At 49.9% G+C, this 25455-nt stretch overlaps 1 protein-coding gene across 2 annotated transcripts; it reads left to right on the top strand.

The window, feature by feature from the left end:
* Positions 1-354: 354 nt before the first annotated feature.
* LOC114880015 (acidic leucine-rich nuclear phosphoprotein 32 family member B-like) lies at positions 355-25164 on the top strand. 2 transcript variants are annotated; one of them, XM_029195558.2, is made up of 2 exons: positions 355-2239; positions 23274-25164. In XM_029195558.2, exons 1-2 carry the CDS (start codon positions 2089-2091, stop codon positions 23438-23440), a joined length of 318 nt encoding a protein of 105 aa, XP_029051391.1. In that variant the 5' UTR covers positions 355-2088; the 3' UTR covers positions 23441-25164. The 2 variants fall into 2 exon arrangements, 1 of the variants encoding a protein (XP_029051391.1); XR_003790016.2 differs by lacking the exon at positions 23274-25164 and adding an exon at positions 2432-3027 and having other exon boundaries at positions 2144-2239.
* The last annotated feature ends 291 nt before the right edge of the window (positions 25165-25455 follow it).

The raw sequence follows: 25455 nt of genomic DNA, 5'->3' as shown, positions 1-25455 counted from the left end.
ACACGCGACCGCTATGAGAAACTTTCAGGGTGACGTTCGCTTTCCTTCGAACCAGAAGGGGGTGCAACCGTACACGCTGTCCCAACGTTCCGATCGCCTTCCAGTCCGGAAAATTCGAAATTTCACCAAAACGATTGAAGCAGCCTTGGAAGCGTGGTCGGAGGGACGCGTTGCCGATTTACCGGTCGCACCGGTGCGATCGCACGGAGAGAGCTCTGATTTTCACTCTCCACGCCAATGAATGACGTAGCGAAGATACACCGCGGCGGCGGCGGCGACGACGACGACGACGACGGCGGCGGCGGCGGCGGCGGGCCGATCCGTTCGCTCATATTCGCTAGAGCTCGCGTTCGCCTAGCCGCGCGCGCGAGTAGAGTACACACGGTCTGATCGAGGGCGCATGCGCAGACGCGTTGCGCGCCGCGACTCGACTCGACTCGCTTCGGCCCGACTTCTCGGCTCTCCGTGGCTCGCCCTCCCCGCCGCCAAGGTGCATGCATGCATTCTATGCGGCGTGCACCGCATTAGATGCATTTCTAAGTCGCGCCGCAATAAATCGCAGAAATATCGAAGTGGAGAAGAGGCCCGCGCGTTCGCACCGAGAGCCTCGAAATCGTGGCCGCGTGACACGCGCGAACGCAACCCGTCTACGTAGGACGCGACGCGACGCGACGCGGCTGGACGCGAGGCGAGGCGACCGCATCCAACAGGAAGCAAGCAACACGGGTACACGAAGAAAAGAGAGAAGGAAAAGGAGGCAGCCGGTCGAGGGAACACCCGGGACAGAGATACGCTGGCTGCTCGATTTTCCTAGAATCCGATAATCCGGTAAGCGACTCGGGGAGTCTGCTTGCTGTTTCGCGACTCTCTCTCGAGCTACGGATCCCGAGGGAGGAACACGCCGCTACGCAACGCTCGCTTTCGCTACGGACTTCGCTACGGAGATCGCTTTTCGTGGCAGCGTGCGCCGCGTACCTGTACACGCACGTGTAAACCTGGTGACGTCTTCCGACCCGTATCCCGTATAAATCCTTCGCGTTTTCCATCCCGCTACTCGCCGGGGTAAGGGCAGTTCGACGCCGCGATCTTTTCCCGTTCTCCTTCCTCTTCGCAACGGACAGGTGAAAAATCGGGACGCGTTGCAGTGATCCGAGGCCCGGAATCGTGATGAACGCTCGTCATTGTCGAATTGGAATAATGATCCACGCTCGTCGTTCAACCGGCAGGAAGTGATAAAGGTTACGTTCACCGACCCGGACGCGCGCTAGCGAGAGAAGCGACGCGAACGCGCGCGCAATTTTCACGGAAAAAGGGCTACCACGGAGCTACGGGAGCACTTCGAAGGAGGAAGAAAAGAATACGACACACTGAGTCACGTGCGAACCAGTCCCTCCCACTTGCGGACGTGGTGCCACGGATTTCAGTACACGCTGAAAATCGTAACGTCGTCCAACTCGAACAGCTCCGATCGACGTCGTTTAGAGAAAGAAAAGAAAGTAACCGGAGGACCCGGCCGGATCGAGATCGATCAAGAGAAACGACCAGTGTGGTAGACACCGAAATACGGTGCCAATATCATCGGGCGCCCCCTCTAGCCGCGAGAAGCGTACAGCCCTGGTGCACGTTTTCACCGATACGGCACACGGCACGGCACTTACGAAAAACTGTACCGCGGAGCTGATCGGAAAGCACACAGCGTTTTTCCACCAGACGGAGAAGACGAGACACGATCGTACAGTGCGGTCGTCGACGTAACGTCGAGTTGAACCGCGGACGTGTGGCCGGAGCGATGCACGCGGAGATCAGTGCTCGTCAGCCAGGGGATCTTTGAAAGAAAACCGGAGAAAGTGGGAAGAATCGGCGCGTTCTTGCATCGGGACTCGCGATTCTTTGCGAGTCGCTTCGATAAAGAAGTTTGCGCTGCAAACACAGAGGTGTCCTTCCGCGTTTCGTCGAGTCTGCCTGTTTTTCTTTTTTTTTTTTTTTTAATTTCGATACTTCAGCGACGCGGCGACGTTTTTCTCGCTGATAAGCGGCCGCGAGTGAGTGAAACGAACGAAACTGATCGGTCTCGCGAAACAGTGTCGGATGAACTGGAAAGACGGATTGCATCGAGTGGAAGAGGATGGTGACGAGGACGACGGCGAGAAGGAAGACGACGACGACGACGACGACGGTGACGAATACGATACAGACGATGATAACGAACGCCTGCTAGGGAAAGAGAATTCGTATTCAGGTAACGTTGTACAAGAATTACTTTAAATTCTACTAATATCGAGCTTTGTACTATCGTTGCTAACGTCGAAAAGATCCATCGGGACGATCGAAGAAATTTTACATTTCGCCACGATCGCGATGCATCTGTTCGACGGAATAATTCGTCTTTCTGCGCTAAACTCTAACAAGTATTAATATTGCTTGCTTGCAGAATTCTGACTGGTACGCTTTAGCCGCAAACTAACAAACCGAAAACACGCGGATTCGAGGAAATTTGCTGAACCAGCTCTGGGCACAGAAAACCTTCGCGTTTTCTTCAGTCTTCCAATCGCTGTGTCGCTTCGTAGCGATGCTGCTTTCTCCGTTGCTTCGCTGATCTGGTCGCACGCACGCTTCGTTACTCCCCCACTCGTTCCTCTTCGAAAGAATGAAGGAAATTCAACGGTAAAGATCGCGATGGAAAATTCGCTGGAAACGCGAAGAGGGTATCGAGGATCGAGCGTAAGCGAGCCATGCCAGGCTTTTGCGGAACGATCGATCGAATAGGTGGCGGAAGGAGAGGGTGGTGTACGGAAAACAGGCTGACCGAGAGACGGGGGGGAGGGACAGGGTGTAGCGTGGTGATTAGTTGCAGTGTTTTGGAAAACAATGCACAGAATTTCGCCGGTAATAAATAATAAAAGACAAATAAAGTGTATCATCGGGGATGGGAAAGGGTGAAGCGGTGTACGGACCGTGCGTATGAATAAACAACGCGGCCATATGTATTATACATTATCGAATAAAAACTAAATAAAATACAAGCTAGAGAGGTTGTCTGCAAACTCGAAACATTTGTCCGTCCCTTTGTCACCTATTCTTTAAGGTACCTGAATCGAAATCTTGACGAGTCCATTGCCCTCTAACGTCTACTTCGTCGTAGAATTAAAAAAAAAAAAAAAAAAAGAAAAGAAGACAAAGTAGCAAGCATTATTGTCCCCTCTTCGGTGTGTAACATGCAAAATATACCTGGCTGGAAACGAGGCAATGTTGCAATTCACGCAACGCGTATTCGATTCACCCCTGTCCCACACCCCTCTTCTCCCCTTCCATCCCTCCAATGGAGCCTCGAATTAAACCCTTAAACAGGTCCGACCCGGTGGCACCTTGAAACGCGTTTGCTACCAAGAGACGAGATAATGTTCGAGCAGGGAGTACGCGAAAAGGGAAGAACGAACGGTCCTCCCGAGGGGGTAGAAATATCGATGGAGATGCTGAAGTAGTAGAAAAACTAGAATGAGAAGAATAATAAAATAATTCCAGATAACTCGATGCTCTTTCCCCTTTGTTAGCCCCCACCTATGGACACAGGGCATCACCGATGGGCTCGCCCTTCCCTCTGGGCCCCGTTCCACCCCCCTTTTTTAAGGCGGCCAGCTGCGGGGTCAGTTTTCGACGGGCGCGCGGCGCATTAAGATGCTACGCTCAAAATTTCTCTTTATCGGCCCGGTGTCATCGTGTCTCGATATCGCGTGAAAATTCGTTATTTGGTTCGTTCACTTGTTCGCTCGGGACGCTGCAAGCAACGCAACACCGCCACCATCAGACACCCCCGAAAATTTCCAATGGAGAGGAGGTACGAACGTTGGCCAAAGGAAGAGCGTGAGAGAGAAGGGAAGAAAAAACAGCGTGGCGCGAGAACAACCGCCGGATTGCTTCTGCAGTGATGAACGCGTGATGGATATTAAATGGGTGCACGGTACGCATCGACAGATTAATTCCATTTTCAGCAGGCCCTGCTGCTTTTCACGAGCAAGGTTTTAACAAATACGCGACCGAGCCGCGAGCCAGACGTTCCAAAATATTTAACGTTCCTTTCTATCTCTTTCTTTCTCTCTTATCCATACCACCTACCCTCGTTTCTCTTTTTTTGCTCCTCATTTTATCGATGCTCGAATTTTCATGAACAAATATTTCCCAATCATTCGCCATTCTCGTACGATGGAACAATCTGGTCCATTGAAACTTTGCTCGTTCAAGCAACCGAGTGCCCTAATTTTAAGGATTACCGTGTTTACTTGGAAAAATAGTGCGAGTTCATTGAAAAATATTCCAACGGTTTCCCGATTCCCGGTCGATAGGTAACCACCCTTCGTTTGACGTGCCAATCGTTTCGCGTCGTGCAAATAATTAATCGCAAATAATGCTGTTTTCCGGTGGAAGTAGCGAGGGTGAGATTCCCCTCGATCCTAAAAACGCCGCGGCTACATCGGCTCGTTTAATTTCGCTAATTTCTTTTCTCCCGTTCAAAGTGTGCTCGTCCGCGAAGCAAGGGTCGTCCTCAGCCCTTCGCCGTTTCCTTCTGTCTCGGCCGCGACAGAACAGAAAGAGAGACAAAGGAGGAGAGTCAGAGACGTTAAAGGGTTTGCGAGAGGTTAAAAATCTCAAGGGGGTGCGAGAAGGGTGGAAAAGAGGGTAGAGGGAACGTCGCAAGGATGACGGACCGGAAAAATAATTACTTCTCGTACGCTGCGAGCGGAAGGTATCTGAAACCGCGAGAATAATTGCGGGACTCTGGCGAAATATTTTGACCGAGGAAAAAAAGGAAACTGCGTTTCAAAAATGAAATTAATTTGCACGGTAAAAGATCGCCGAGAGGGCTAAGAAAAATATTAGGAAACAAGAAATTAATAAACAAAGAAACTTTTCTAGGAATGGAAATTGAAATTAAAAGATGAAACTGCGACTGTGTTCTATTTATTCTACGTTTCATTAAAGAAGCTCGAGGTTGAGCGAGATGCTTGGCAAGTATCGATCCGCGAAAACAATGGCTTAGCAATTTGCGCAAAAGTACGGAAAAACGTTCCCAAAGAATTCTATTATCGTTACCACTGATTGAATCGGCCCAATCATTATCCGGAAATTGGATCTTCTTGTTCCTTTTTAAGCGACAAAAACTTCTCTCTCGTTTTCTTATCACTGAATTACCTATAAAAGTTCCGAATAACAGGTTCCTTGTCAGGGGACAATTGCACCCCTCGATTCGAGCGTGTCTATTTTCATCCCCCGACTCTTAGATTAAATGAAAATTTCTCCCAAACAAATTGCTTATCCTGTACGCGCGTATATCTTTTGTATATATTAAAAGAAAAGAAAAATGAACTCGAGCGTTATTGATTAAAACAATCGAAGAGAATTCGTCTTTCTGCGAGAAGAGTGTCGAGCGAAAGCGTGAAGAACGAGGGACAAAGATAGCCGGCGATCCTAAAAGGGGACAGAGCGACGAAGAGAGGGTGGATCGTCGGCGGGAAAAGATGGCGTAAAAATGGAGGGTGAAAAATACGGAGTGGGATGGGTTCCTGTGAATCCCCACCCCCATTCTTCTCTCGACACTCCTTTTCGGCTGTTCCACTGGGAATACAGCCGCTCGAAAGATCTCAAAATTCCGCATCCCTCGGGCGGGTAGCAACTTTTTAAGACTCTTCCATTAGCGAGGCGTAATGGTTGATGGATACTGATTGTTTAGTCGCATCATTTACAAATGGAAATCGCACTTAGAAGCGGCGTGACGGTTCATCGAACAAAGGATTTTCCTCTCAAGTATTTTTAAATTTTTCCGCTTGTCGGAGAAACAGTACGCGACCAGTAAAGTCGTTTTCTTGGCGGAAAAATTTGGCGAGACAATAATTCGCGAAAGATTCAACTCGGTATCGAATCGGAAAAGCGGAAGATCTAATTTTACAAAATATTCTGACATTCCGAATAATTCAAGGCTTCGTGCGAGGCTAGCAGGTAGACGGGTGTGTGTGGGGGAAGGCGGCACCGAGTTAAAACAAACATTTTTGCGCGTGCGAGCTTCGGCCATAAAGCTCTGCCCGGCCAAATGCATTGGCCGGCAGTTGCATAACACTCTAGAATAGCTTCGGAAAATGGTGGACCTTCTCTCGCGGCTGGCTTTTTCTTTTTCGGTCTATGCTAGCTGTTCTGCGTCTCAATACCAAGAATTCTCATCCTCCCTTCCCTCGCACCTCGTCTCCTCCTCGGATTCCTTTCCGAATACGCGTTTCTTTCAAAAAGAAGAACGATTTTTTCAGAATAGACCATCTGCAACGATCAAATTTTCCTTGCGTTTAATTGTTTCCCTCTTTTAACAATGCGGACGTACACCCGACTCGTTTACTATTTTCAAGCTTAAAACAACTTTGTACCGCATTGAATACAATGCTTTATTTATCTTGGCGAGAAAAATGACAAGACTGAACGTCAACTAATAACTTGTCAGGCATCGTGCAGACTTTGGATTGTTGTCGCATCCGAGAGCCAAACTTTGTTCGAGAGAAACACGTGGTCCAGGTTTTATCGTCGCGATTTTGATCCCCGATTACGCGTTGCGCAACGATAGGATCGCTTAAAAATAGCACGCGAAATGGCGGATATTTTTTGGAGGGCTCGAGGGAGGGACGTTTGTAGAAGCCAACGCTCCGATGTCTCGAACATTGCGAAACGTAAAACCGCGTGGGTAATGAGAACCGCCTTTAAAGAAAAAAAGATACGATTCCATGGCGGGTCGATCCCTTTCGAACACTGTCTGAGGCAATTAAAATTATTTATTAAAAGGCACCGGTCGAAAGTAAACAGATAGCGCGAGCAGAGGGTTTGGTGAAGAGGCGCGATCCGATTAAAATCTAATTTTTCACGGATACTCTCTTAATTAAAACATTAAATTGATTGCGGCGTGAGGCTGAGGTGGCAAGGGTGCAGTAGCAGCAACGGCTTCTCGAAGCGGGACGAAGTTACGAGAGACAGGATCGGAGAAAAAGAGAGGAAAAGACGAAGAGGTTCGCGCGAAAATAAATGAAAATGAAATCAATTATAAAACTGTTTGAGGAGACTCCGAGCAGCAGCCAGAGGAGCCGATGGATGGATAGACGGATGGATGGACCGGTACGGGTCGATCTTGAATTTTCTTAATTAAAAATCTACAGACTTTGCTTTCAATTAAAAACCGAAATGCCGTGGCTCGTTCGTTACCGATTCCCTGGCTTCGTTGCCAATCGAACCGGCTGACGTTGCATCTGAAACGATTTCTTCGAGACTGCCATCTCGCAGAAAGATGAAGAAAAGAAAGCGAGAAACAAGATTTCTTCTACGTCTCTGCCAAAGTTCGTTAGACCGATTCGAGAGAGAAAGGGAGAAAGGAAGAAAGAGTGAGAGTGAGTCTCTAATCTTCGCGAGATTTTCACGGCACCAAGACGTCGCCTCGATTTATGATCCTCCTAAATCTCGACCGTCCTCCCCTCGGTCGGGTTCCTTTGTCCCTCGACACTTTTGCACTTTTAAAACTTACTTCCCCCGCGGAAATTTCATTATAAGTGTCGCGGCTCTCGTCGCGGCGATAAGAGTACGCCAACTTGTTCAAGCCGCGTTTTACATCGCTCTCGCCCGTACCGCCCGTCCGCGCGCGGCCTTTTGAAATATTGCCCTGGATTTCACCGTGTCGCGTCCCTCCCTTTCCTTCTGTTTACCGGCCCGACTTTTCCGCGACTTAATCAGCAACGCCACTTTATAGATAAACAAAGTTAACGCGCCGCGAACTCGCCCGCCGAAATATCGCCGCTGCAATTGCCAACTCTGGCTTACAACTAGCCGGGGAAAAACTGAATCAGCAATCGCGGACCTCGCAATCAGCGCGACGATTCTTCAAACTTCACCATGGCTCGACCAACGACCAAAGAAAAAAACAATATTTATGCAAATTAACCAAACCTATGGAAGGATCACAAAAAAGTCTCTCGGAGCTTAGAAAAGCTGCTTAGAAGAGCAGACAGAAGAGTGTTAGGACCTCTGGTCCTCATTTTTTCCCGACTTTCTGCCTCTTTTGTTCGCCGTCGAAGACGGAACAGACAGTCGAGTACAAAGGGAAGCGAGATGCAGAGGGGTTGGAACAATGAAAAGACTCGGACGACGCGGTGCGACCTCGGGAAGAAACGAGGCCAGGCAACCGCGATTCAAGGGGAGGAAACTCGAAAAATCACCGCGTATGACGCGAGATTTCCGAAATCGCAGGTTCCTTAGGGACGATAATACACCTTCTTCGCCACTTCCGGGCCCAGGTTTAGCGGGATTATAGCGCAATCGCGATGTCTCGCCGGCGAAGAGTGCAGCTGCCGGTGCTCCGTTAGGCGGCATATGCCGCGTGGTCGGCGCTGCTCTTCCGATTATCCACATGCTACACGTATACCTTCGAGAATGGACATCTGGCCTACCCGCGGTGCTTTGCGGATTATTTGCTCGTTTGTTCGAATCCGCGTATCCGATAGACGCCCGATACGAGGCTTCGAAGAGCCACGGAAATTCGCAGCCCAGGCGAAAGTTTAATTGAATCGCTTTTCGAGCGTGGTTAGCGTCGAACCAGCGACGAAGAAGAGAGATTTGTTTGTTTAAAAAGACGTACCAACGTTCGATGGGACATTTTAGGATTTTGAAGAATTTTTCTACCCTGTCGATTAGATTAGATTTTTAGAGACGCTAGGAAATCTCACTCTTGGCCAATGACGATTTAAGTGATAATAAAAGTATTATTTGAAAAATAGAAATATTAAAATACTAGCGAATAATAAATCGTCATTGCTCGATGGAAACCACGAGAAGGTGGTGAGCATCTTCCATCGGGAACAAAGGAATAATGTAGGATAGGATAAAAAGGGATTTCAGCAGCGTATCGGATCTTTATCAGAGTAGAATTAATGAGAATGAAAGCATCTTAGCTTGCAACGTCTTGGTGAAAAGTGTCCAACGGAGGTGGATCGAAGCGAAGAAAAGGCAGTCGAAGAATAGCTGTCGGTTGAAGAGTAGCCCGAGGGGGTGGTTCACGGTTGAATCGTCCGCAAATTGCGGCGAAAAAGGTAAAAGTTGGCCGCGTAACTTTCTTCCGCTTCGAGGTTGGCCCGTGATTTTTGTTTTCATTTGATTACCTCCGTTCATCGTGGCTCACAGTTTCAGCGAAAAGGGGGGTAGGAAAACGGCTGGTTAGCAACCTGGAGGGCGCGTGCAAGTTGGCGAAAGCTCGCCACGAGAGATTCCGTTATTTTCATGGGTCGGAATCGATAGGGGCCACCCACGCGTACTTTGCCCTCTTCACGCCGCGCCCCGCGTGTGTCGACGCGGTAGCTTGGGTTAGGTTAAGCTCCCGCTTAGCCCGATAGCGCAGCTAGGTCACATCGCACGCTAGGTGTTTACATCGGGGAAGACCACGCGAGGATATCCAGGTGCCATGACCTACCACGAAGAAGGAGTCGCGTGGTCAAAACGATGCCGCTTCCTCTCTTTTCTGCCCCGTTCGTTTCCTATCCTCCTCTCCTTCTTTCCCCGTTCCTCCGGTCCCGTCGTTCGCCCGTCGCGACTTCGAGGGATTACTTTCTCATTTAGATTTTATCTGGAACTCGCGCACCGCGCCGCGCTGCTTTTCTTATGTTCCTCTCAGACGGCCATTTCCTGCCTCCTTCTCGCGCTCGGGATTCTCCTTTGTTTTTACTAATTACCCGGGACAAGCGAGCCATCGAGTTACCTTCGTCTTCCACCCCGTCTTACTCGCCGATCATTAGGCGGCTGGCCAAAAGGGCGTCCCCGGTGATTCGCTCGATTTCTCTCTTTTAAAGAAAACGCGATCAAACTATTGTTCCAACTATTGTTCGACGGATAGATTACCTTGGATTCACCAATTTTTCATCCTCGATATCGAGTGGGGTTGAACGATATTCTCTTCAACGTACGAGAACGTGGCCAATCGTACGGTACGTCCAGCCGGGTCGAATCCGTCGAATCGACAGAGGTTTCTCTGCCGCTGCAGCTGTCCCGACAAAAAATCAGCCTCGATTGTTTTATCGTCCCCAGCGGTTCTATCCGCTGGTCAACCGGTCCTTCTCTACTTATTATGATTATCCTAGCGAAGGGTCGCCAAAGGGGAGAAGCGAACGGTCTCATCCCCGTTACGTTCGAGAGTTTCGAAAGGATGCCAGCCAGTTTTCATCCCTCTGAAATCGAAGAGAGAAGCTCGTTGCGAGGAGACTGGCTGCTCAAGGAGAGCCGTCAAAATTTCATTTCTTTTCCATCTCCTCGGTCGCTTGTCTCGTGGTCGACGCTCGACAGAGACGTCCTCGTCGTCGGAATGGGATGTACCACGTGTCACGGTGCCGCTAGTCCGCATATGCAAATGAAACCGTACCATTGTGCCTCGCGTCGTCCCCCCACCCCTCTTTCCTGACAAAAAGATCCAGGTCAAACTTTCATCCGGTTAAGAATTTTTATTTTTCGATGAACGAAACAACAAAAGGGGTCAAACCCTGACGTCGGGCCGCGTAGAATACCCGAGGGTCTTTTGGAGGGTGCCAGGGGGAGGGAAGCGGCATTCACCTTTTGGGACGACGCTCAACGGTCGGGACAGTGTCGTGCTAAGACAATCGATACAATTACGAGGAACCGCCATCGACGCTCGAAAGACGACGCGAGAGGGTCGGTCCGCCACTGGAATCCCTCTTTTCTTCGCCGACCACCCCTCCGCAACTTTTCATGCCCCCTCGATCTCGCCCTTGTTTCCTTAACGCGTAAAAAAAAAGGGTGCGAAGAATTCTTAGTCGAACCAGACGCGTCACAAAATGTTATCCAATCGAATTTTTATAAATATCTCGCACCATAACGGAACCTGATTCTCAAAGAATAAATTCGTGATTGTAAAACGATTCGCAACTGCATGCATCGAAGTTGCATTTCGTCGATGGCGTATAGTCTAGCAGTCGTAATAAGATTTGGTCTATCGATGAAAGGCTCGCGCTAGGGAATGCAGCTCGAGAATTTCCAGAGGCGAGGCACGCCGTTCTGGCGGTGGTCGATCAACCCCCGTGGATACGCGATGGAGCGAGTTGCGGTCACCGCTAGGATTCGAAATACGACGGTGTACTACTCTGTTACGTCGCGTACGCAACGATGTTATGTTAACCTTATAGTCAGTATGGTGGAAAGGCACGTAGTGTCGTGCTAACACCCCTCGAATTGCTATTTACCACTGTGAGCCGACGAAATTTTGAAAACTGTTTCTTTTTTTTGGAAATTAATCCTCCTTTCATTATCGTTCGAACGAAAAATTCGAGACTTCAGGTGTCGTAAAGTTCGTTCCGCTTCCTCGTCTCTGGAAAGTGATCTGTGTCTCATAAAGCGAGGAGGAGACGAGTTGTGGTCGACGTTGGTATTCGAAATACACGGCGAACGCAAAGTCCATTCTGGCGTGCACGCAACAACGGCGTGCTAACCTTACTGTCACGCCGGGGCCAAAGGGATGTAAAGCCGCGATAACACCTCCGAATCGTTATTGGGTGTGATAGAGAAGCCACCCCTCGCCGTTTACAAACCGGTCTATCATGAAAACGAAGCATCGTAAACAATTGAAAGTTCGATGCGTATCGTCGAAAAATTCTTCAGAAATTCTTGAAAAAGATTTATAAAATTAATGGACTGCAAAATTGCTATCAAAGATTTTAGTAGATCCTTCGTGGAATTTCAGTCGTGTCGATGAAAAAGAATCATCCAAGTATTTTCCCCCGAATGTAGGAACGTTCCTCCCCCCCCGAAACGAAACTCGAGGCAATAATTCGAAACGGGAATGCTCGTACCGCCGAATCACCGGCGTAGCAATCGAAATAATCGATAAAACGAATGCACCCATTGGTGCGAGGATAACGTTCGGAAGAGGAAACGATACCCCCGTGGTCTTGGTCGTGATAGAAATGGCAAGAGTAAAAACAACTTCCTCGATCGTACGACATTTAGGAGGAACGTGTCTGAAAAGTGATTTATCTAGGAGATCGAAACGTAGCCCTAAAGACGACACGGATAAACGAAGAGAAGTGTAGAGAAACGGTTGGTAAGAGAGAGGTGGACGATGAATTCAGAGTGGAGGACGAGATGATCGGCGTAGGCGGCGGGTATGTCGTTATCCACCTGGCGGGGTTTGCGCAGCGCAAAACGCAAACGCAGGAAAGCGCAGAGAGAGGCGCTTCAGCGCATGGGGCATCGGAGCGCTGGTTAACGAGGGTGTCCGAGGGGGTGGATGGTCGAGAACGGGACAAGGTCCGGCAGAGAGGGCTGCGATGATTCGAGGGAGAGGCTACGAGGGCCACGGTGGAGTTGGGGAGGTCGAGGGGCGCGCGTCCGAGAGAGGGTTGGTGGCTCGGCGGTGCGATAGAGGCGGTGAGGAGGTGAGGTGGGGGTGCCCGGCACGGGGCCACGGCGCAGTTGCTACTCAGACACGGGGATGCTCGCAATGCCTCTATCAAAGGTTACCGAAAATTTCCTAAAATAACCGTGTTTCGTATCGCGATCGGCGAAGAAATCGTGTACGGTGCGCGCCAGGTGTTGCTAGACCGTACGGCAAGATCGGGAAGTCGCGAAACTCTCTCGGGGAGAGGATGATAATCGTTGGGGCACGTCGCGTCCGCTCGGGTTCGCGTACGCCTCGCGTATCGTGCCGTATCCTGGAGTTTCGCGGAAAAGAAGGGCCGAGAAGCGCGGGTCTTGGTTGATCGTGGGATGTCCGATGGTGCGATCGGCGTGTTCGCGAAGGGGACGATGCCGCGGGACGAGGTGAAAGACCTAGGAGAGAGAGAGAGAGAGAGAGAGAGGGGGGGAAAGTTGAAGGAAGAGCGAGGGAGCGAGCAAGAAGGAAGAAGGCAGAAGGAGCCCTGCTTTCTAGCCAAGATCACCGTCCCGCGACGTGCCAACAGACACTGGCGAGTCGCGAGGAGCACGTGAGGGAGAAAAGTCCGGGAAAGCACGAGGAGCGAGCAAGAGAAAGAGGCTAGGCTGCTAGGGCCGATGAGAGCGAGGGAGAAAGACAGAGTCAGCCTCCCGACGCGTCTTACCACGACGCGCAAGGAGCGACGCCGCGCGCCTCCCTAGAAGGGGAACCACCATCTGGAGGGGAAGGCAAGGGGGTGGATGCGGCGGGGGTAGCAAAGACGCTCATTCGTTCCTCGGGTCACGTGGACCCCTTCTTACAAGCAAGCTTTTTCCTTTCGTCCCGCGGGAAATTCGAACCCTTTATGCCGACGCCACTTACTACCCCCCACTGAGGGCTGACACCTTCGACACCAGGCGCCACGATCATCGTCTTCGTTTATGCGATGCTTACAGATTCCAATCGAGTTGTTTCGCTTTTATTTTTTCATATTTTTCGCTTATTTCGTTTCTTCTTCGAATTCGCGATACCTTTTCTTCACGGGTTGGGATAAGATATTCGATTTTCGCGATTCGGATTTTCTCGAGTTAGCTCCTCGACGCTCGGTCCTTCGATTCTGATAACGCGAAACGCGCACCGCGGATCGTATAACTTCGTCGATAAATCGTGAAAAAGAAAATTTGACGCCGCGACGAGCCCCCTCGTATTCTTTCTGTTTCAGACGCGTCGCACTGTGTTGTTATGTGTTGTCATAGTTATTTCATTGAAAAATTAATTTCACCGTTTCCGAAACACGCACCGATTTCTGTCTGTGAAACACACAAAGTCTGAACAACTCCTCTTAAGTTTCTGCCGAAACCGGACTTGATTATTTAGACAAAGATTTCGTTCGAGCGTTCCTCATTTCGAAATTACGACAAATAAGAAGCAGAAGAAGACGACGAAGAAACGAAAGAAGAAGTGGAAAAGAGATATAGGAAACCAAGAAGAAGAAAAAAAAAATACAAAAAAAGCCAAAAAAAAAGAGAAGAAACGAAATTAAACAAAAAAGCATTGCCTTAAGAGAAAAGAAGAGTATACCTACACTGTCGAAGGAACAAGCAAGAAACACAGGGGGGGAAAAAAGAATAATAAAAAAAAAATAATAAAATAACAAAAAAACACTTTAGACGCCTAAACAAAGTAAATTGTAAAGATATGACTAAAGTATATTTTTAACAAGTTTTGAGAAACTTTAGATTTTAAACGTAAATTTTAAAAGCGAAAAATGAAAAAAAGCGATAAAATTCTTAATAAACTAAAAATGTGATCTAAAAGTCGTTGCTACCAAGAGAAGCCTTATGTCCTTGTTTCAATTAGTTCGGTTCCAAACGTAAGTACCCAAGAAACCACGTAAGAAACCAAGTTAATAATAGAAATTTGCATGGCATGTCGCATGTGTTCCGTTCCCCTTTTGCGAAAACGAAGTCTCGCGTCCATTCGTCGAGTTTCGGATACGCGGCCGATTCGGTGGATCGTCCGGGACGATCATCTCGATCGCGTAGCTAGGAAAACCGTGAATCTAGAACGATAAATCGTCTAAACGCCGCTTTCCTTCCCTACAAGTCTTACTACAAGTCGTAATAATAATAGCCCTTTACGGAACGGCACACCCAGCAACGACCGCCACGAAAGTTGCCTCTCGTAATTGTATACTTTCGTGCGTACAGCACCGCTTGCCACGGCTCCGCCACTTATTATACTAAATCGGTTAAACGCGAGAGCGTCCGTAATCATAGCAACTACACCGTAATCACTACTGTTAACCGTAGTATTGCCATTACGCGTATTATCATTATAATTCGCAGATTATTAAGTAGTGTGCGACGCCGCTGATGACCGGTCGCCTCGGCGTCCACTAGTTACACGCGAGACGATTCAACTATTTCTACGAGTAAATAGACATTGGCGATAGTAATCGTAGGGGAAACGTAAAGGACCTTCGTACACCCGGGGAAACTTCGATAGGAGTCATTGACCAGTTAGTCTTCTAAGTTTCAGCAAAATGGCGACAGGATTATAACAAACGCGTTTCGGTAGAACGAACGGTTGGAAAATCGGGATAGGTGGATTTCGATGGGTAAAATTTATCGTCGAGGCGAATGGAGAAAAAAATAAAAAATAAAAAAAATAGAGACGCGAAGGGTGTGGGGGAGGTAGAAAAATTGCGAACCGGCCGAACGAGCGGCTGGTGGAAATGATTTTATTTTTCATGGAACAATGACGCACAGCTAGCAGACCCGGGAACGGTATCGATGATCAGGGGGTGAGGTGGGCGCGGAAACAAGGTAGAGGGATTCGAGGGGGGTGTGCAGCAGTTCGATTTGAAATTTCCTATTTCGCAACTGGCAACGAAAGCCTGGCTTGAAAACCAAACGGCGCATGCAACGTAGCAACGAGCAACACGCGAGCAGTTACCTTCTCGTTGGCGAACGAGAAATGATGACGGGGGGAGGTGGGTGGGTGGTTGGATGGTGTTGCAGGGGATCGGCAACAGCGCGCTTTCGTCGAGCATTTTTTCGATGATTTTCAAACGAGAGGGTGCATTCGTTTCGCACACACACACGTGCGAACTCAAACGAGTACGGGGGTGTGGAAACGAATGTAGAGGGCTGCAAGGTTTAACGTGTAGGAGCCGGTACGAGTCTATCATCCCATTTGGCTGGGTTCGACGATGGTCGGTCGGTGTTGTTGCGCCGGGAATGCCAGCAGGGGGTGGTGGATAGGAGCGGAAAGGCGTTAGGGTGCCCCGTCAGTGGAAAGAGAAGGCGATGCAACTCGGTGTCGGTGGTAGCATGAGCTACCGAGGGTGAGCGAGAGAGGAAGGGTGAGAGAGGGTGGCGGGCCTGCATGCATTTTTTTTCCACACCCCGCGTATTGATCCCGGAGTCATTCAAAATGGCGGCCGGGGCCGAGTCAGCCAATGACTGCCTGAATCGATGACTGCAGCGAGCCACCCCCGGACCGGCCAATGGGAGGCCAATGGGAGGCCGTCGCACGGCGTTCTATGCGGGAACCACCACCCCGCTCTTGGTATACCAGATACCGGCCTACCACCTTCCTGCTACCGTTCGTACGTGCACATGCGTTTGCACGCGTGTACGTTTCGTGTTCCGGGTTCGAGCTCGTCGATGACCCGGGACACGTCGATGATTTCCACGGAAAATTCCCCTTCCCACGGCGACCGGGCTGCATTTCGACCCCCCGAAAAACCGTACAACTTTCCACCAGCGCGCTCTCTCGCCGATTTTCGTCCAGACCGTTCGCATTTGCTACGATTAACCCCCTAGCACCCTCTCTTTTATTCCACCCTCGCGGCACGACGCGAAAATTGCACCCGATGCCCGACAGGCTCGATCAATTTTTTCTATCGAATCTCTGCCATTTTTTGCCCATAGTATGATTCTTCCAAGTTTTCGCAATCAATCTAGACCGTCTAGTCGGCTGATTCTTGACACGGTTCAATTTCTAGCGAATACGCTATCTTGGTCACCTTGATCCTGGATACGCGCCTTCTCTCTTATCTTATCTGCCAGCGTTAGTTCGCGGTGAGTCGCAAAAAAGTTTCCGACCAATGTCGCGGAATGAATCTTTTCTTTTAGCCCGATCGTCGAAATCGTTCGGTGGTTGAAAACGAAATCGAGACAAGAGGAGTAACGGACACCGCGGGCACGGTGTGCATCTGCCTCTGAATCGAAGCGCATCAATTTTCTGCGACGGCACTCGTTGCCGCACTTTGTGCTGTGAACGCGGGGCAAAGAGAATGTCGAAACTGCACGAGGCACGAGGCACACGATTGCATCACGGTCTACAGAGCGTGCACTGCGAGCTGCATTACATCTGTGTGTGCATATGTACTTAGATTGGCTTCTATTGACATAGCCACAGACGATGACAGTGGTGGTACAGTCGGGAAAAATGCGAGCGACGCGTTCCACAGTCTCGTCGCGGCGTGTCCGCGCCACGCCGAACCGAGGCCGACACTTTGATCTTCAACGGGGAGACACGTCAGGGTACTCCCGATTTTCCGTCAGAATGAATTAATAGAAATTCGAACGTTTGTTCGCGATACCTCTCCCTCCGAACGCTCGATCGACTCGTGAAAAATTCATCTTCGATCGAAAGGATGCTCATCGATACGGCCGATAAGATTTTTCATTGAATTGGTATGCACGCTCCGGGGAGCGCATAAACGAGCTGGCGTGTTTGTCGAATCGATGCTCTGTACATCGTTCGCGCGGATTTTGTTGATCGTTGTCAATAACGAAGCCGTGTAAACAGCTCTGACAAATTAGCGGTGTCTCGTCGCTCTGTGTAATGATTTTGAATCGCTCGACTCCGCTCTGACAACCACTGAATCGCTCCACCTTCGAAGTAGATCGTTTCTTCTTTTACCTTTTTCTTTTTCTTTTTAATTCGATCAAAAGTCTTGCTGCAACTAAATAGAATGATCGAGTCCTAAAAACGTTGTTGTTTCTTTAAAATTATTGCGATTGTATTCGATATCGCGAAGGGAGGGTAGGAACTTTCTGTCGCAGCTGTACTAAACGTACGATGGAATGGTTTTTCTAGCGCGGGCAGTTTTTCTATTAAGCTTCATTTGTTTCTTTCATTGCGTAATGCGCCGGACGCGTCGCTCATTTCATCCTACTGGCGAGCACTCCTACCGTTAGAATTCTTAATCCGGATTGCAGTTTCGATAGTTTGCGTGACGTTCATTCCTCTGATTCGTTGTTCCGATCGTAATCGACGCGAACGAGCTTAACGCCGGCTCTGAATCGTATTCTGTGCGTGGGCTGGATTTACCAGAACTTTGTTTCACCTCGAATCGACAGGTAGTCGATCAATCTTGTGCTAAACTCCAAAAAGTTTATCAACTTTTTATCTTCGTTTAAACGGAACGATCGCGCTTCTCCGTTCGACGCGATCGATACTTTGCGTCGCGTTTAGCACGGACAGAAACCAAAGAACCGAGTCACCCTTTTCTCTACTCGTTCGACCCTTGTTCCCTGCCTCGCCGCCAGGCGTCACCTCTCCACGGGGTGGTTTTCTCTCGAGGGGATGAATCGCGCGGAGAGGAAAGAAAAATTCGTATCGTATAGCGGGAGATAAAATTCGACTCGTTCTTTTGTCGTCGAAGAAAAAAGATTCCAACGAAGAAATTTCAAAGAAGACTGGCATCTTCTTCTTACCAAAACCGAACGTCTGAAAGCGCAAAAGTGCGTATCGCAAAACTTTACACACCCAGCAGGAAGCGATGGTACGATCTGACAAGCAATACCTTGGCTCGCGATGCTGAAAGAGTATCGAGAAAACGCGGCCGCGGTTGGCAATTGAAGAACTGGACGGTTTGAACAGCGAGCGGGTGGAGGGTCTGTCTGGTTTTGGCCGAGAAGTCGGACAATCGAAAGAAAGAAAGCAGGATCAGGGTCAGAAGACAAATGTCTTCCTACGCAGAGCCGTACGCGGAGCGTTCTATCAGCGGAGTCGATCGAGTCGATTCGCAGACGGAGAGAAAAAGGTATAAGAGAGAAGGTTGAGGGTGGGAGAGAGAGAGGAAAGGAGAGTTGAATCGCGCCGGCATGGCACAACTGGCCGCCAAGATGTAAGTGCACGTGTACGACGATCGTACGCACCGAGTCGAGTATCCTCCTCCACCTCCTCCTCCTCTTGTGTCGGTTAGTTTCGTCGATGTTCCAGCTGCCGAGCGGGATCGGGGGAATCGGGATCGGGATCGGGATCTAAAATGTTACATGAACGTGTGCACGTACGTAGGTGCAATTGGTCGTTCGCTGGCCGGGCCCGTGTGTACGCTAACCGGTGCATATGTGCGCATGCAGCTCCGCGATCCACCCACCCTTCCTGAAAGAGCCTCGACTCTCACCTGTTTTTACCCTGCCGGTTCATTTGTAATTTAAAACGAGCCTCGATTGCCCAATGCGTTCTTTCCCCCCTCTGGCCACCTCGCCCCTGCGCACTTATCGCCGTAACCCATAAATTCGTCCGTATTTTTCCCGTTGTTAAACTCGCCAGATACACTTGCGAAAATAACCTCGGGCCTGCTATCCTGTTATTTGCGACAGATCTAATTTGTCGTTCCATCAGTTTACGGTACTCGCGAACGGAATATATCATTGTTGCACGCTGAAATTTCTACCACGGTAACAGGCTGTCGCGGCCGGAAGTTCGATCGTGATCGTGCTACTCCCCCGCGCCGTTCTTTCGCGTGTTTATGCAGATGCGTGATCGAAAAATGCGAGTGCGGTTACAGACATCTGTCAGATTCGCCGGTAGATAGATCGCTCGGGGTAGGCGTTCGCCGACATCCTCGAACAAATGTGTTTCCCGACTCCTCTGCCCGCGTCTTCTTCTTTCCATCCCCCTACATATACACGGTGCTTTTGTCACTGGCCGAAAAATAGGCCCATCGAGGGTGCCCGTCACGCGTGGATTGCCGTTTGAACGCGCGTGTCGCGCAAGGGTAGTAAAGGGACAAAGAATCAACATCCACGGTTGGACTGCCTTCTTTGCGAGAACTCGTCCACCTGAAGCGTGGAAAGCGCCTCGTGGCAGGTAGTCGCGGAGGGTGAGCGTCGTGTACAGAACGAGGGTGGGGGTTGTGGCGGAAAAAAAGAGGGTGCGCTTCTCCGCCCTCCGGACTCACACTTCCACGTGGCGTACACGTGGAAAAAAGGACGAGAGCAACGTAAAAATGCGGCGCGTGGGGGGTCGTTGGCTCCGGTGGTGGGAGACGTGAAAGCAGTGGAACGAAGGAAGGGAAAAGCGGGTTGAGAAAAGGAAGGATTCGCAGAGGGTGGAAGGTTGATGGTGCGAGAGTACGAGCGAGAGAAGAAGCGGTAGAGGGGAAAGACTTTGTCGAGGCAGGAAGGGATGTAAAGCTACTGTGGTGGTGGGGTAGTAGACACGTTAGATGGCCGCGGAGAAGGGGCGAGAAGAAGAGAGAAGGGTAGCTCGTCTATTTGACGAGGAGGGTGCGTAAGACGAGTAGGATGACCATCGACCACCCTCGACTATAAAATGAACATCGTCGCGTCCGTTGAAAAGTCGACGTCCTTCTCGAGGTCGACGATCTATCTTTCGATCGAGATCTCGAGCAAACGGAAACAAGCTTCCCTCTTCGAGCATTCTTGGGAGAAAGATCGTAAGATTCGAATCGAGACGATCGGTGATTACGAGAGAAACTGTTTGGTACTGATCGAAAGATTTTGACGTTGTACGAAGAAAACGTTTCGATTCGAAGGGTCGACCTAATGGGAAGGGATAGAAAAAAAGAAAGCTCGTCCCACTCCCCCTCGTTTTAGTTAGTCACGCGTGTGTGGCCATACGGAGCATAAGGGAGGAGGCCATTTTTATACGACGGTCCCCTTCTTTTTATTCGTACCTCAGACTGCCGCTACACCCCCTTACAAGAGCCGCCGACAACAATTTTTCGGTCAGTCGAATTCATCGGTTCGTGACGTTCGCACGTCGCGTGCGAACGGACGGGAAACGATCGGTAGAAGAAAAACGTCAAAGTGATGTGTATCGGATAGATATTCTTAAGAAGTTGGAGAAGAAAATTTCAAGGGCGATCTCGGTGAAAAGAGAAGAAAAATAAGCGCGCGCCTGTTTATATTGGCGTAGGAAGGCAAAGGTCCGTAAGGAAAGACGGAGGGTGGTATCGGCGATCCAGGTACATAGAGAAAGATGGTCAGAGTTCTTGCACCCTGCTTTTCCGCTGGGTTTCCTTTAGCGTTAGGATAGAGAGAGAGAGAGATAGATAGATAGATAGATAGATAGAGAGAGAGAGAGAAAGAGTGTCTGAAGGAGTAAGGAAGGTGGTGAAAAAGAGGAAAAGGGAGAAAGAGAGAATGGCAACCCCACCACTGGTCGTCTTTCTCATCCCTTTAGAAAGGCTACCCCCGTCGGAGACGTCGACGGAGTCGGCAGCATAGTGTCCCCCACCCACGATGAGGAGCTTGGTCCGAAGGAACGGGGCAAGAGGGGTGGTCGAGCGTTGAGGAAAAGGGGGAGAAGACAGAGCGCGCGCCTCGCGCCTCGCGCCTCGTCGTAGGTCTGGTGGGGTCAAAGGAAAAGAGGGGTAGCTTGAAAACTGCTGTCCTAGGGCAGGCTCAGTTTTTCGTCCTCTGCGAGGTAGATTTTGGTCGTGGGAGGACCGGTCAAGTGTCGGACGTCGGTCGAGGGTGACCTGGGCCGGGGCCCAGGTCCGAAGGACCCTGGCTCGCGAGCCTCTTAGGCGGAAAAGGGAGCCGGCAAAGGGAGACGGAGGCAGCCAGAAATTTCGCGACCGCGCACCACCTAAGACAACGCCCCTACCCGAACACGCGTTCTTTAAGGCACGAGGGGGTGGCTTTTAGTCAGACGCACGCGGTCTGAGAAGCGCGCCACCACCGGCCCCCGACGGAGAAGGACTTAGCGTTTCTCGCGAGCCGCAGACCCGAGTCAGTTTCGGTTCCTCCTCCGTCAAGGACTCGAGAACGCGGAAGAGGAAAGAGCTTTTTCCTCGATCGTACACGCGCCGTTGTTGTATACTAGCCGTCGTGAATCGTCGTCGTCGTCGTCGTCGTCGTCTTCGTCGTAGTTGTACTTATCATCGTCGTCGTGCTGCTCCTTCGTCTTCGCGACTGCTACGGGATACTGGAACAACGCATCATCATCTTCTTGCCTGACAGACACACTTTGCACGCTCGATTCTGAGAAGATACTTCTGTCGGCCAAGTGCGTTTACACGATCGTCGACTTCTTCGATCAGCTATCGTCGCTTCTCTCTCCAAGAGAGATCCTTCGATCCGCTCGGGAACGTAAGGGATACAGGATTTTTTCTTCGATTTCCGTGCTTCCTTTGCCTCGTGTACTGACAGTGTTCTCGATCCACCGTGGGACTTTGAATAAAGTGATCAACCGCTCGGTATACGGACGGTCCTCGCGATCTTTTCTCTTTTTTCCTTCGTGATTTTGGTCAGTTTTCCCCTCTTTCGGCCAACCACCGCTGATCCACCCCCTCCATCCGAGTTCTCTGACATGCCCGGTACACGTCATCGTCGTCTACAGTGTTTCGTCGCGATCGTCAACGACTCGATCCTTTCACGATCTCGCTTCCAGGCCGGATATGGAGTGGCCCGTTAACGCACCACACGACGGACGGAAAAAAGTACGCCAAGGAATCGCCGAGTCGTCGCACTCGTTTACCGTTCGTCCATGGATTTGCTGAAAGTTTGACAGATTCGTTCGCGAAAATCAAGATCCCGCGAGATCCTCCTGCGACCGGCGACGAGTGTCGATGTTGAGCGAAATTTTCGATGTCAAATACGATACGGGTGATCGGTTGCAAGCTGACGAGGAATACGGTTTTCCACTCGACACTGACGAATCACGATTTTCTTAACAATTTCTCCTCGTCTTTTCGTAACGTCCCACGTTGTGGAAATATAAATTCTTCGAGGAAGGAATGCCTCCGCGGAACGTGTCACCCACGCGATTCGGTGTCGCGTATTAATTAAAGGAATTAAAAACGTATCTCGGTAAATGGAAGCATTCGCCGAATCGCTAATAGTTCGTCAGAATCGTTTCAATCGATCAAAATAACAGTGTTTCCTCGTTGTCTATGTGCGTGAAAACCTGTGTTGCAACACGACAAGACTGAAAATCGCGATCAATCGGAGATCAGTTTCGATTCCCTGATTTTAGATGATTCCTTTCCTTTCGAAAGTCTACCAGACAATCGCGATGGTGCGATGTCCACTATTCTATCGCGACACGTTCGCGTTTCCTCAACCGGTAGCCGAGTGTGACGCGACGGCAAAACGTTTCGCGACTCACGTGTTCTCAGGAGTTAATTATCAGCAACTGGAATAAACGAATCGTGATTAGAAATTCAAGCTTAGTTTAGTGATTTTCAACCTGGACCGGTTACAGTGATGCGTTCTAGTCTTGTGATCCAAACACCCACGATTTCCAAAACCCTATCCCTCGTCTTCTCCGATCATTCTTCGTTTCGTTTTCAACCTTTCATCCGGAATAGCGATCGTTCGCGAACGAAGGAGCGATAAATAGTTTGCAGTGTGTGAAAATACGTGTGTTCGACCGAAAACGATTATTTTCCGAGATCGTGTTTAGTGCGAGGTTGACGTCGGCCTGTAACCCTTCCGCTTAGAAACTTTAGATTAATTCGCGTTGCATGATTCGAGCCGCGTCGCTAGATCGAGTGACAACTTGTGCCGGTTCGTCGAGTAAAGTTAGTGAGAAAGGAGCGGCATAAAAATAGCGTTTTCTTTCTGAATTGCAGCTTCAAGCGGGAGACGCGTTGCAGCAAGAGATTCCCGCGCAGGAGAGGAAGACTGGACAAAGCGGAAGAAGCAGAATAAGACGAGCAAAGCAGAAGAAGCGGAGGAACACAAGAGTAAAAGAAGAGCGAAAGCGAGACGCGTAGAAGCGGGGTTGCGACGGAAGTGATTTGATAGCGAAGAAGAGAGCAAGGGAAAAAAAGAGAACGAGTGAACGAAGAGAAGAAGAGGAAGAAGAAGAAGAAGATCTGGAATAGAGATAGAAGTGAACGTTACAAGAAGCAAGAGAAAATCAGTTGAAGAAAGGAATAAAGAAAGGACAAAGGAAAAGGGGAGGAAGAAGAAGACGAAGAAGAAGCAGCAACAGCAGCAGCTCGTTAGAGAGAAACCTCGCGCCGCATACATATATATTTCAGTGTGTTCAAAAAACGAGTGTACCTAAGTGCAATATTAATAAACCTAAACGATAATAAGAAGCAACCACAACTACCATCGACGATATATCGGTAACGGCGAGCGGTTAAATCGATAATCGAATAGAATTCCTTTTAAAGAGTTAAAGAAAAAAAAAAAAACCCCTAGAGTCGCATTTCGAGGAGGAGTCGTGAACGGACGCGAAAATACCGACGTTCGACGAAGGGAAAAAGTCGTCGAGAAGGAAGTGGCAGCGGAAGAAGCAGCGACTTCGTCGACGTGAATCCACAGACGCAGATACACGCGCGAGAAGAGTGCGGACGGAGTGACCGAAATCCCGTGAGAAGAAGAACTGTCGTCCCGGTTCGAAGAAATCACACGACCTATCATTGGTACACAGTGAACGCGCGAGTCCTTCCTTTTTCACGCTTTCGACCGAGGGCTTGCACGTTCGCGTACACTCACACACGTATACACAGACACGTACATCGACATAACGGGGCTACTAACTACTCAGGGCAAAACGGGACGAGCAGTATCATCAATCCGCGAGTGAGATTTCACCACCCGCCAGCACTAAACCGGCCAACGACGACTTACTTCGAACCGAACGAATTCGCGTCTGAACGGACTGTCCTTCTCGTTCACACCGTCCGGGCTGGGCAATCCTGAATTTTAACCTGAACTTAAGTGTACGATAGACTTTAAGTTAGATAGAAGAAAGAAATCGGCTGTTCTCCGCGCAAAAGGAGGACGTCCAATTCGCGCGCGCACTGATTCATCGAGCAGACGACACGCACAAATACGCAATCACGCACATACACAGACACACGGTCATACACGACACTTACACGCGAGAAACAATCGCTACGTATCGACGCGAATACAGACCAGAGGAAGGAGGAGTTGAACGAAGAGTGAAAAGAGAGAAGAGGACGAAAAGTTGAAGAGACGGCAAGCGGGAAACACCGAACCGCGAATACGTACGCACGGACACGATCGAGCAGTAAAGATTCCATGAGCGATCGGTGATCGAGTTACGGGCAAAAGTGGAAGAAGAAGAACCGTGGTGTACGCTACGCGATTCCGACAAATACCGATAAATCGAGGATAGAAGCCGAGGAGAAGCTGCTCGGACAAGAAATTCGAAGAAAGAGACGTAGGAGAGGAAGAGACGAAAAACGAGAACAGCGGTGTATCGAAGGAAAGAGTTTGATGAGCCAGCAAGTAGCGTTAGTGAACAACAGAAGCAGAAGCAGAAGCAGCAGCAGGCCCGGAAAGTCAAAGCAGGTGGCGAGTAACTGACGTTGCCCGCCGCCCACGTCGAGCGAGGATCGTTGTCCTTTGGACGATCCTGGGCTAAGGAGAGCAGGATAAAGCGGGTAGCAAGGTAGGAAGGAACGGCGGCAAGCGCGGAAGTGTGCCGGCCGTCGAGCTGCTTACCGAAAGGGTTGCGAAAAAGCGGGCAAGCTGCGCCGGAAGGGGGTAGCCCGGGCTTCTCGCGAAGGCCTCAAAATTTCGGACGCGACGGCGGCCCTGGACCTACGTGCCCAGACGCAAACCCAATCCGACTTTGGCTTGGACCACCACCAGCAACAGCATCACCATCAACAACAACAACAGCAGCAGCAACAACAACAACAGCAACAGCAGCAACACCAACAGCAGCAACAGCAGCAGCATCACCATCATCACCAGCAGCAACAACATCAACAGCAGCAAAGCCAAAATCCAGAGTCGCGTCCACACCATCACCTTCAGCAGCATCAT

This window comes from Osmia bicornis, chromosome 10 (assembly GCF_907164935.1).
Source record: "Osmia bicornis bicornis chromosome 10, iOsmBic2.1, whole genome shotgun sequence".
In the NCBI taxonomy this organism is placed as follows: Eukaryota; Metazoa; Arthropoda; class Insecta; order Hymenoptera; family Megachilidae; genus Osmia; species Osmia bicornis.
Note: the sequence above shows the minus strand (reverse complement) of the source record. Positions and strands in the feature narration are given on the sequence as shown.

What these genes read in the sequence shown, in the direction of transcription:
- LOC114880015 (XM_029195558.2), top strand. Translation starts at nt 2,089, where the DNA reads ATGAACTGGAAAGACGGATTGCATCGAGTGGAAGAGGATGGTGACGAG. An exon ending in GAAAGAGAATTCGTATTCAG is followed by an intron (nt 2,240 to 23,273) that starts GTAACGTTGTAC and finishes TCTGAATTGCAG; the next exon opens with CTTCAAGCGGGAGACGCGTT.